The sequence below is a fragment of the Mastigoproctus giganteus genome, chromosome 13, assembly GCF_048544385.1.
Source record: "Mastigoproctus giganteus isolate SK-2022 chromosome 13, ASM4854438v1, whole genome shotgun sequence".
Taxonomy (NCBI): Eukaryota; Metazoa; Arthropoda; class Arachnida; order Uropygi; family Thelyphonidae; genus Mastigoproctus; species Mastigoproctus giganteus.
The window spans coordinates 123,856,213-123,869,701 of NC_143587.1; the positions used below are offsets into that span (position 1 = coordinate 123,856,213).

General features: G+C 36.4%; 1 protein-coding gene across 2 annotated transcripts in view; it reads left to right on the plus strand.

The window, feature by feature from the left end:
- Grasp65 (Golgi reassembly-stacking protein 2) overlaps positions 1-13,489 on the plus strand; it is a 222,181-nt gene that overhangs the window by 14,443 nt on the left and 194,249 nt on the right. For both annotated transcript variants that reach the window (XM_090387073.1, XM_090387074.1), the window contains exons 2-3: positions 8,880-8,960; positions 12,147-12,350. In XM_090387073.1, coding sequence (XP_090243199.1) covers positions 8,880-8,960; positions 12,147-12,350 — 285 coding nt within the window. The remainder of the gene's footprint in view (positions 1-8,879; positions 8,961-12,146; positions 12,351-13,489) is intronic.

The window sequence follows — 13,489 nt, forward strand, 5'->3', positions numbered from 1 at the left end:
ACTGGTACTGAGGGGAAGGGTTTATGCCCTTAAAAAGCATATCAAATCTAAGGCAGTGCATCCATTTGATATGGGTGGCCAGTGCAATGCTGAGTCAGTTTGATGTAACATTAGCACTAAGAAAAAAAAATGAGAATAGAAGTGGTTTATCACAATCATTATAGGCCTAATGATTGAGATAAGTATAACAAACAACTATACACAGAAATAAAGTTCTTGTACATAGGAATGGTTTATAGTGGGAGATTTTAACTTTCCAGATATTGACTGTTACTTGTGGTATTGCTACTCACACACTAGCACCTTTGTGGATTTATTGGTTGACTGTTTTCTACAGCACCATATTAGGGAGGCAACAGGAGGAAGCAATATTCCTGATCTGATTATTAGCAGTGATTCTTTGTGCATTAAGAATCTGCAGGTACAAGATCCAATGGGTGGTAATAATCACAGTGGACTGATGTGGAATTTACTTAAAGACCAGTATTGTAAAGGGAAAGGCTTTTGCTTTCATAACAGTGATAACAGTGGTCTCAGACAGTTTTCAAATTCTGTGCAGTGGGATCAGCTGATAATGCTACCAACAGCAAATTCTAAATGTAAATCATTCAGTGAAGTAATTGTAGAACCTATTAGTCTTTACGTATGAACTATGAAATACTGTTCAAGGCATAGACCTAAATGGACGTTTGATGATTCTTGTGGAAGAAAAGAAAGCTACATGGGATGCATATAAATTATCAGGCGATTCAGAAGCATATGGTTGATATGAACTAGTCTGTAATCAAGTCATAAATGAGGTTAGTCATGCTAAGGGAGATTACGAGAAGTGTCTGGTAAAGAATGCCAAAAAATCAGCAAAGACTTTACATATATTAACAGTAGAAGAAAGGTTTAATTCACGTTGGTCCAGCTGATGTTGATGAATTAACTGCTGATGGTCCTGCTCAGGTTGCTGACAAACTGAATAGTTATTTTGCATCTCCATTCACAGATTACCAATTCTTTAGGAGCGAATGATAAAAGTTCATAAAAATCTAATAGGGTGCTAAATGATTTTGTGATAACTAAGAGAAAAGTGGAAAATAAATTGACATACAAAAGGCACCTTGGATTAATTGAATCTACCCAATTATATTAAAGGAGGCAAGCAAATCCCAAGCTATAATTATGAGAGGGTTTTTTGAATTCAGGAGAGGTCCCTGTGGACTGCAGATGTAGCCCCATTTCATAAAAGTTGATCCAAATGTGAAATGCATAATTACAGACCTGTTAGCTTACCTTCTGTTCCAGGAAAAATAATGGAATCTCTGGTTAAAGAAGTAATGTAAGACCATCTTGACAGGAATACAATTTTGTGGCAGTCGGCATGGATTTGTTAATCTCTCTTCGCACAAGCACATTACAAATATTGCTTCCTCTGCATCTAAAAAACATGGTTTTCTCTTTCACTCTTGGTGTTATTTTCTTCCAAACAGCTGTTCACTCTGTACAAATTGCAAATCTGCCCTATCATGGAATATTGTTCCCACATCTGGAACGATGCCCCCAAAAGCTCTCTCAGGCTTCTTGATTCCATTCAGAAGAGGGCAGTTAGGTTAATTAATGACTCATTTCTAACAGTCTCTCTCCACTCTCTGTCTCATAGACGTATTGTTTCTGCTGCATGCTTCTTCTACAGATATATCCATGGCACTGTTCTTCTGAATTGGCTTCTATAATTCCTGCCCTCTCTTTCAAAACAGTCCAAATATGTGCTGCCACCAGCCAACATCCATTTACTGTCTAACTTCAAACTCACAGAAACAACTTTTCATCTTCCTCGTTTATTCATTCAACTGCTGTTTTCTGAACCAACCTTCCTTCGTATGTATTTCCTGAAAATTACAGTCTACAGAAGTTCAAGTCAATGTCAACAAATATCTTCTTTCGTCTTCTCAACCTCCGACCCAAGCACGATACTGAGTACTATAGATTCTAATACCTCTACTGTTTGGGGTTTACATAAAAAAAAAAGTCACCCATTAATTTATATGTATCCCATGCATTTTTCTTCTCTGCCATATGTCTCATTATGTCATCTGACATCCATTTAGGCCTAAACCTTGAACAATATTTCTTAGTTGGTATGTAAAGTTTAGTAGCTTCCAAGATAAATTCTTTGAATTCTTTCCATTTTGAATTTTCTCTTGGTAACATCATCAGTTGGTCCCACTGTATAGAATTTAAATACTGTCTCAGACCACCATAGTCGCCTTTACGAAAGCAAAAACCCTTTCCTTTACCCCTAATGGTAGTTACCTCTTTGAGTAAATCCCACTTCAGCACACTGTGATCACTGCCACCTAGTGGTTCCTTTATCTGCAGATTCTTAAGGCATGAAGAATCACTACTGATATTCAGATCAAGAGCATTGCTCCTTCTAGTTGCCTCCCGAACATGCTGATGTAGAAAACAATCATCCAATAAATCCACAAAAGCCTTACTAGTGTGATTGACCAACCCACAAATTCCAGTCAATATCTGGGAAATTAAAATCCCCCATTATAAGACTCTAATTTACTGGCCCATTCTATTTCCCTGTACAGTTTCTTATTATACTCATTAGAGTCATTAGACCTATAACACACTCCTACTCTCAATTTTGATTTCCCAATGCTTATGCCACACCAAACTGACTTGACACTGCACTGTCCCAGCAATATCAACTGGCTTCACTTCCTTGGATTTTATGTGTTTCCTAACTAATAGTATAACCCCTCCTCCCTTCCTATCCTGTCTATCCTTCCTGTACACATTGTACTTCCGAAATTCCAGTTCTGCATTCCTTATATCTGTGTGACACCACGTCTCTGATATCCCAACAATATCTGCCTTTGATGTTTTGGGCAATACCTCAAATTTATTAAATTTATTTACCAAACTCCTAGCATTGGTGTACATGCAAATATACATGCACCTGTTCCTATTCTTAGCTACCCTAACACAACCCATGTGTTTACTTGTACCACAATGACTCCCAGCAGTCGCTGAAATACCCTGCATCTTGTTTTCGAGGCTGCTGCTCATTCCAATAAAAGCAGTGCAAGAATCACTTTCACCTCTGCCAATGGCTATTGTTAATCTATTAGTCCATGTTCCCCCCCCCCAATCTAGCAGTTTTCCAACCCATTTAACACTGCCTCTATAGCAAATATTCTTGCACCCTTTCTGTTTAAGTATATCCCATCCCTGTAGAAGTAGTCTCTCCTGTTAACAAGTACAGACCAAACTGAAAAATATTTTACCCCTTGAGCCTTGCACAATCTTTCCAGGGCCGAATTGATTGACAAGGCTCTCATATACTCCTAGCTATCGTGTCTGGGCAGAATTGCAGACACTTTCAAATTCAATCCTAATTCACAGCTTTTTTTCAACAGTGACCTGTACTTGTTAAGTAATTCTGCCGGTCTCCTACTCTTAATATCATTAGGTCCAACGTGTACAACAATATCACCTTTTGTGCCCTTAAAAGATGATATCCGCTCTACAATGTCATCAGACTTTGCCCCTGGCAGACATACTCTGGTCCTGTTCACCTATCCTTTTGGGCACCTCCGTAGCCAGGTGGGAAGGAGCAACAGTGCGTAGCACACGCTTCTTGATTAGACCGGGGTTCGAGCCCATCACTACAAAATACGGAGGATGCGGAAAGTTCAAGGGAATGACCACCGCATATTCCCGGAGCAATATGGCCTTAGTTGCTAACGCTCCTAAAAACCAAATAACAATAACAACAACAACCTATCCTTTTTACATAGCTTGTTCCCCATTTACCTGACAATAGAGTCACCAACAACTACTAGTTCCTGTGGGACCAGTGCATTCTGCCTTGTGGGTTGCCGCTGTGTTGCCTGATGATCAAGTGGAATCTCAACATTGATGTGGGCAGCTGAGAGCTTGATGGGTCCTCAATTTAGATCCTTCGAGGTCATCCACCCTGTCCTTCAAGCTCTCATGTAGGCCCATAACAAAGCTGAGTTGTCGTCTGATTTCCTCACACTCCTTACATCGCGCACACACAAAGACATCCCCCTTGGCAATATCATGTCCCATACCTGACTGTCCACAAACATCAAGCAAGCAGTGCATTTTAAAAGGCTGTGATTTAGAGGGCAACTGTCCCCCCTCAGTTCTCCCCTGAGCCACAGCACTCCATTTAGCTTGAGCCTTTTGCTTTGCTGTTCTGGTCTGAGTCATTGTTTCGATTCAATTTCAGTATAAAATTATAACCCTAAACTTTTATCCCAATGTAGTTGTAACACTATATATTTATATATATGTTTTCAGTATTGAGTAATACAAAAAAAAGTACAATTTAATTGACAATGAAGTTTAACAAGATTAATAAATTTTACTGATTAATTGATAATATTATATACTATACTAAGCTAACGCTATCTAGTTCAGGATATAACGTTGTATCGTATAACAATGGCGGCAAGTTATGAACGGTAAATCTATGGACACTTAAGTATTAATTAACTTCCAAAATCTCGCTGTCTCAATTCAGAATAAACCAATGATCTTGACTAGGTCTATAAGCTACTTATACATCTCAATCAGATCATTTGCAGGTGCCTAGTCACCAGCTGCTGCAATTTGCAGAACTTATGCCTTTTTTGTTAAAAGCACCCCTTTGTTCCCCTCACCAATCTTGTTGGCTTTCTCTGTACTCATTCTAGCAACTCTACATTCTTCCTAAAATGAGGTATCCAGACCTGTACGCAGTATTCAAGGTGTGGCCTGACTGGCTTATACAAAGGAATAACCTTTGTATAACCAAATTCCTGTATATCATTTACAAGACCCTATTATCTGCTCTGGCAGCCTGTCTGCACCTGCTCAGAAAACTTCATATCTGACTGCACGATTACCCCCAGATCTTTTGCATTCTTCACTACCCTGAGTTTAGTACCACATAGTTGGTACATTTCTCTGGGGTTACTGCTACCCATGCATAGTACTTTGCATTTGCCACTTATCAGGTCATCTTCTCCCATTCTGCCATCTCATATATGCTCTTGGTTTTTTCCCGTTCTGGATGTGTCCAGGGGGATGCTCTGGCATCATATCTAACTTCACTGCTCCACAGGTTACTCTAAGACTCCTCAATCACCTTCCTGTCGGGTGGTTTGCTATCCTCCTCCTCTTGTCCGATGCAGTTGTTTTCTTCTAGATCAGGTCCAGGCAAACTATGGCCCGCTGGCCGCACAAAAATGTGCGGCTCGCGAACTTTAATTGTATTTTCGAAAAAAGTTTACTTATTTTATGCCTTTTTGAAAAATAAATTTGTATATGTAATACATTATAGAATTTGTCGACTTGTAAATTGTTTTATCATCTCTGTATTTTTCAAATTGAGATAGAATTTGAAATTGTGCGCGAACCGGAGCGAGCCAACGGGCGCTTTTATAACGGCATAATTTGCGATTATGAACTAACCGCGCGAAATTACCGGAACAGATAACCGGTGATGATGACAACGGCTTTGCTGCGGTGGCAGAGTAATAGGATTGGACTGCTGATCGGCCGCAGTTCCAATCTGTTTTCTCTGACGGTCAATCCTGCAGTTAGTTATCTTCGGTTATTATCTTGGTGCCAGTAGCGATAAAAATAATATCTACGCCCTTTTAAAAATGAATAAAAAAACAAAAAATTCAACAAGAGCATCGTGTCTTCAATGAAGAGTGGAACACAAAATATTTTTTTGCTAACATAAATAACGAGACTATTTGAGAGTGTCTCAGTGTTGAAAGAGTACAGTATTAAAAGACATTTCACTACTAAACATTCCGAATATGGGGCCAATGTAACTCCGGAAGCGAGAAAGAAAACTGCTGATGGATTGATTCAAAATTTATCTAGACAACAAAATGTGTTTACACGGCTAACTAAGGAACAAGAAGCTACTGTAGAGGCAAGTTTTGTTATTTCTCATATAATTGCAAAAAGCAATGAGCCTTTTTGTGATGGAGACTATATTAAAGAATGTATGACTGAAACTTGTGGAATTATATGTCCTAACATTAAACACAAATTTGAGAATATAAGTTTATCTCGGCGAACCGTAGTAAGAAGGATTGAATGTATCGATACAAATTTGAATGAGCAATTGTTATCAGTATTAGAATCCATAACATGGTACTCGATAGCTCTCGATGAAAGTAACGACCAAAAGAATACTGCGCAGTTATTAATTTTCATAAATGGATGTACCTCTAATTTTGAAATTATTGAAGAGCTTCTTTCAATGGAATCTCTTAAAGACCAAACAATGGGAGCTGATATATTTGAAAAGGTTGAAAAATGCTTAACAAGATATAATTTACAATGGAACAAAATGGTAAGCGTAACAACTGATGGAGCACCAAGTTTGACAGGTAAAAATGTTGGAGCGTTAAAGAAAATTCAGGATAAAATTTGTGAAAATTATCCTGATTATAATTTAATTACAATTCATTGTATTATACATCAACAAGTATTATGTAAAAATGTGTTAAAAGTTGAACATGTCACATCTTGTATTATTAAACTATAAATTTAATACGATTGAGGGGGCCTGAAACACAGAAAATTCTTTAATTTTCTTCAAGATATTGAATCCAACTACACAGTTATCATAGCCAAATTCGATGGCTTAGCTAGCTTAGGAAAAGTTCTTCGACGAGTATGGGATCGTAAAGATGTCATCATTCTATTTTTAAAACTGAAAAATATTATGGACTTTCTCGAATTAACTGATGGATTTGTGATTTTGCGTTTACCCTGGACATCGTGACACACAAACACTTTCAACACCGTGTTACAAGGGAAAAATTTATACGCCCATGATATGGTAAAAAGTTTGAATGGATTTCAATTAAAGCTCCAGTTGTTCCTTCCACATTTATTGATTAACAAGGTAGACCACTTTCCAACCATGAAGTTGCTGAAGATTCCAGAAAATAAATTTGAAAAATATTGTGAGATTATCAACGCGCTGAATGACGACTTTTCACGAAGATTTGGCAACTTGCAAAAAAATTGAGACAAGTTTAGCAATAGTGCGCGACCCATTTTCAATAGAAATTGATCGTGCATCGAGTGAACTATAACTTCAGATTATAAATCTGCAGTGTGATACCGATTTAAGGGAATTTCACCGTTGTGAGGAAATCTGTAAATTTTACAATACTCTTAATTCGGACAAATTCGACGAACTTAAAGATTTTGCCCGAAAAATGTTGGTTATTTTTGGATCAACCTACATATGTGAACAAACATTTTCCATCATTAATCTAAATAAAAATTCTTTACGATCAAGCATCACCGATGAACATTTACAAGCAATTTTAAGAATCTCAACTACAAAATTAACACCTGAAATTTAAAAAAATGTTAAAAGATGTAAAACAGTTCCATTCATCTCATTTAATTCTTGGTTGTTAGAGAATAATTTTTTTTATATTATATTTCTTCATGATAACAAATAATATATATCTAAAAATAGTATTTTATGTGCAGCCCACCTTCTTTTTGAATTCCTAATGTGGCCCTTCAGCCAAAAAGTTTGCCCAGGCCTGTTCTAGATGCTTTCTGTGGTGATGCTCTTCACTTTTTCAATCAGCTTCTTACTTCTCTTTCCCCTTTGATGCTGGATTAACTGTTCTGTCTTGACTCTTAGCTCTTTTTTTTTTCTGTTGAAGACTCTTTACCCTGTTGGTGGTTCCTTGTTTTTGCATTTCTTTTTCTGCCAGTCTTTGGTTTCTCTTCTGTTGATCTGGGTGGCTGCTATGATGACATAATATACAGCTCTGCAGGTGACATCCATCATTATTTCAGTGTTTTTAAGGTAATCTGGTGTTATTCGTTGATTGACATAGTCTTTGACTTCCCACAGGATTTGGGTCTCTGCTTCAGTTGAGTGTGTGTCTTTGTGGGGGTTCATTCCCTCAACTTCTGTGAGGCCTTCTTCCACTTGTCTTCCATTCTGAATATGATAACCTGTTCTGTTCCCACTGGCTGTTCCTGGTTGTATTTTCTGTTCTTGCTCCTCTAGTTCTGGTTTGGCATTTTTTGTATTCTTTGTTCCTTTTTTAGTCTTTTTTAGTTGGTTGCTCACATCCTACTTGTTTTTTTGAAGGTTGCAGGTGCTATCAGGTTCTTTATGATGCTAGTCTATCTCTGGTTCAGCTGTTCAGTGACCTGAGTGTTTGGGAATCATTCTGACTACTGGTGTATAGTTTGGTCCAATTATTGTCATGTTGGTCACCATCTTGGTTATTTCATAGTATGTTTGCATGATAAATATATTCATTTCAATGCTCCAATTCATGTATTGGTGTTTTTCCCATCCTGTGTGGTCACTAGCACATTTGCGTTGGATGCACTTCCAGTTGGTTGAGTTCTCGTTCCTTGTGATAGTTATATGGAACACAGCACCACTTACTTCACTTTTTTTTCTTATGAGACTTGCCGACTTTTCAAACTGACCCTTCTGCCTAAGGCTTGAACGTGAGTGACTTTGTCTTGCCGGAACTCAGTGCATTATGTTCAAATACTTCTATTTGACATCTTCATCCAGCTATGGAGGTGGGCCTATTTGGCTTTGGCTTGCTTCCAGTGGTGAGCTTGAGTTATTAGGTGTGGTGCCAGAGGAGGGTACCACTTCTAGCCTCAGTTGTCATTTAGGTTCAATAAAGTGACTTGTAATTCTGCTTCTTGCTGGGGCAAGACTTGAACTCAGGTCTTCCAGTTGGTAAGCTGTTGTCATAACCACTGGGCTGTCTTGCCCTTTATTATTATTATTATTATCATCATCATCATTATTTTGATATTCTTATTTTCTATTTCTTTAGGTGCAAGAAAATTCTCCAGGACACAAAGCAGGGCTTGAAGCTTTTTTTGATTTCATTGTTGCCATTAGTAATACACGTTTGGTAAGTTGATTAATAAGATAAACATTCATATATTGAAAACGTTTGTTATATATTCTCCTCATTTAAAAATAGTGAAATATTGCAAGTAAATTGCATTTAACAGATGTAAATTCAGTTTTCAGGAGTGTTTTCAGTTATTTTGCTATATTCTTCCTTTCATATTCAGTACAGGTGCAGCACACTTATACGACATGCAAACTGATTTACAAATTTGATCAGAAATATAGAAATGGAAGAAAGCTAAGATATTAGTTTCTTGATGGAGCTTTTGGTTGGCTCATCATTTTCCCACAATTATTAGAGATTACACTGCAACACTAGTATCCACTGTCAAAGATGCCAAAAATCTTTTCCAAAAAAGATGGCATAATGGAATTCACATTCAAGAATCTAAGCAATCAAAACTATTGTAGTATGGCCAAATAGTAGTGAAAGACTGTCCAGATGCAGATATATGTAATAAAGGTTGAAATCTCATCATTCGTGCATGGTTGATTGAGGGATCTTAGCAGTTATGCTGATTTTAAGTGTCTGGCATGTTCCTTTGCCCATGGGGAGGGCACAAATGAATGTTCCTGTTATCAAATCCATTTATTTAAAGTGAAGGGTTGGGGGAGACAATTAGTAAATGAGTGTCATTTATATAAAGTTTGAAAATGACTGAGCTACTGTATTCTCTTCTGCAGTATATTCAGTTAGAGTAAATTTTTATAACCAACAGTACTTATCACTGTAGATTCACAGCTTCTCTCTACTTTTCGTTAACCAAAGAAGCAATAAAAAATATATCAATGAGAACACTAATTACTAAATACACATGGGAACTTGCAAAAATGAACGTTGCTTCTGAGAAGGGGACCAGCTACCATATCTAAAACTGCTAGTGGTTCATGCACACATTGTTCCTAAACTGATAAATAGAGTGCATGTTGTTAGAGTCTGTTACTGGCATCAGTTAGCATTCTCTCTAATTATAATGAACTGTAAATTTTGTGTGTGCTGTTCATAACCTGAAGAAATGCATCTCTTGAGGGGGGGGGGGTGGATAGTCTCCTTCAGAATGTAAACCAGCATTGTTATGTTATTTTCCTGTGGAAAGTGATTTCTAAGATGCAGGTTTTTGCCTTTCACTGTGATTACCAATATAGCATTAATTACATGATGACTATGCAGCCTTCTGTAGTTTGCTAGTGCCCTCTTCAAGCATAGGGCAGCCATTACCCGAAAGCAGCAGCAACAACATCCTGACATGCAAACTCCAACAACAAGATCAAATTGATCGGATAAACATTAATGGGACCACTCCTCCAACTGTGACCTACGAAGTAAGCGACCAACCTTGGTCTCTTGCTTCGTTAGGTAAGATTAGGTAGGTCACCTACTGCATCCAACTACTGCAACACAACCTGCACTGCGGGACTTATCCAACAAAGTCCTCACCTGTGACCACTTACTGCAACATCGTCTCTACAGATCCCTGAGTGGGATCATCAACAGATCACCATCAATATCAACTGGACCAATCTAATTCATCCCCTTCCTTCTAGAGTTTACATAAGTAAAAAATCTTTGCCGTTCCTATTTGCATCCTTTGCCAAAGATTTCTCACAATCTTCCTTCGCTTGCCTGACCTCCTTGGTTACTTGATTACAGACTAGCTTATATCTACCATAGGTTTCTGTGTATCCTGATAATTTGTATGCATCCCATACACTTCTCTTCTCTGCCACAAGTCTCATTAGTTCATCTGACATCCATTTAGGCCTAAACCTTGAACAGTATTACTTAGGCACTGATCACCATGATTAGATATTATGTTGTGTGTAATTCTGTATGTCACAATTAAAGTATAGTAGCTTCCAAGATTAATTCCTTGAATGCTTTCCATTTAGTATTTGCTGTTGGTAACATCACCAGTTGGTCCCCCTGTTTAGAATTTAAAAACTGTCTGAGACCACTGTAGTCACCTTTACAAAAGCAAGAACCCTTCCCTTTACTCCTGATGGTAGTTACATCTCTGAGTAAATCCCACATCAGTACACTGTGATCACTGCCACCTAGTGGTTCCTTTATCTGCAGATTCTTAATGCATAAGTGTTGGCAGCATACTAAAATCTGTGGTGAATGTTGCTGTTTGTTTAATTTATTATATCACAGAGAGTGAAATACAGATTGCATTTCAAATGTTGAGAGGTATGTGTAGTGAAGTGAAAACAGTTACCTTTATATATTATTAGTTAATCATTTAGTAATTAATTGGTAACAAGATAAATGAGTTATCTTTTCACTTCTGTTAATCAAAGAAAAAAGAAATTCAATTTTATCTTTTTCATCACTTTTGTGCAATATGTTTTGATATCATTATCTTTGAGTCCACTATATAAACAAGAACATTTAATAGCTTTTTTTTCACACATTCATTATTGTACCTGCTTTACTTCATTTGAGCTGCATCCCCTCCCCTTGTAAATAGTATATTTAACATTTGGCTATTGTCTTTTCTCCTCTTTTTGGAATTGTCAAAAGAAAACCCAAAACCCTTAAATTGATATAAATTTAATATCATTTGATATAAATTTTACAGTTGAGCACAACTTCCTGATACACAGATTGTAAGGGCTATGGCATTGGAAGATAAGAAAATGCACTTAATATTGCTATCTTCGTTTGATAAAATTTCACATGAAAGATGTATAGAGGGACATTATCTAACAAGAAAAATGTCAGAATGTTTCATTTACATATTTAACTTTTCCTTTTCAATGATTTTACTTCACTTACAAAGTGATGGTGAAATCATCCTGAAAGAATTTCAGAACTGTAATTAAATTCTTGTTTAGGGAAATTGTGTTATGCATAAATAAAATGTATACGTAAGGTGTATGTATACATACAAATAAAATGCATACATACAGAAGGTGGTCCGAGTACATAATCAAACTGACACGAGTTAAGGATTGCCTTTATTCATATTTTCTTTCCCTTCCATTAGCATGTATGAAGAGAAGTTTGCTGTATTAGCAATTTATTGGTTATTCCAGTATTGTCTTCGTTACAGGTCCTTGATAAGTCTCTTGTCTGTTTAAAATAGAGTTTAAAATTTTCTACATATGTACAAAAAAACTTTATTGCTTTTTACACTTTGTAAAGATTTATATATTTACTTATATATTTTTTTGGTTCCAGAATCAAGACAATGATACATTAAGAGAAATATTGAAGATAAATGTAGAAAAATCACTTGTAATGACAGTCTACAGTAGTAAAACGCAAACTGTTAGAGATATTGAGATCATTCCCTCCAATATGTGGGGTGGTCAAGGTCTGTTAGGTGTCAGCATCCGTTTTTGTTCATTTGAAGGAGTCAACGAGAATGTTTGGCATGTGTTGGTAAGGATAACGAACAATTCAATGGTTTATATATGCATTAAGTTATTCAGCATGAAAGTAGTTATATTTATAGTTTATGGTTATATTGTTAAATAAATAAATAAATTTTCTGTTTATGCTCTAGAATGACCATATAACGGATGAATTCAGAGATAGAGAGAGAGAGAGAGAGAGAGAGAACAGTAGCATATTTAGTAGTCGTGAGTTTGAACCATGGTTACTTGTAGCACTTGTACTTCAGTACTCACACACTTGACCACTCGGCTATGATGCAAGGAAGTGATTATCAGTTTTTCAGAAACTTGTATAAATATTTGTATAATCACTTGATCGCTTCATCAGTAGTAAATGAGATTCATCCCTTTCCTCCTAGTTTTGACTATATAATATCGGTGTAGATACACCATAGTTTATCCATAAATTTAACTACATATGTAGTGTAAAGGCATCATTTAATTTTATCTCATATTGTGGCTGCCTTCACAACGAGATACCTGGTATTGCACTACTTCGAATAAATGACGTATGCAGTTAAATTTATAGGTAAACTATGGTGTATCTACATCGATATTATATAGTTAATTTAGACCCATATCATATTATGCCTTTCACATTTAATCTTCAAATTCTAGTTTTAACATAAACAAAGAATTCCTTGCTACTTTGTATTTCTTGCCAAAGATTTCTCAAAATCAGGATTGATGTGCATAACCTCAGGAATTACTTGGTTACAGACTAGTTCATACTTAGTGTACCACTCTGGGTCCCCTGACAATATAATCATCCCTTGCATGTTTCTTCTCTACCACTAAACTTCTCAGTTTATCTGATATCTATTTCAATGTAAACCTTGAAAAATATCCCTTAGTTGGTATAAAAATCTTAATTAGTTTCAAGGACAACCACCTGGAATACTTTCCATTTTGGCATATACATTTCTTTAACAATAACAGTTGGTCCCAATGTTAGCTCATTATAATCATCACCTTTGAAAAAAACAAAACAAAAAACTTCTATTTTACCCTTGATAATATAGTAACTACTCTTTTACAAAAGGGATGTGTTATTTAATATTCATTTGTTAAAGAAAATTAATTGAGATTAATTATTTTGTTATAGAACTTTGCTATAGAATGCCC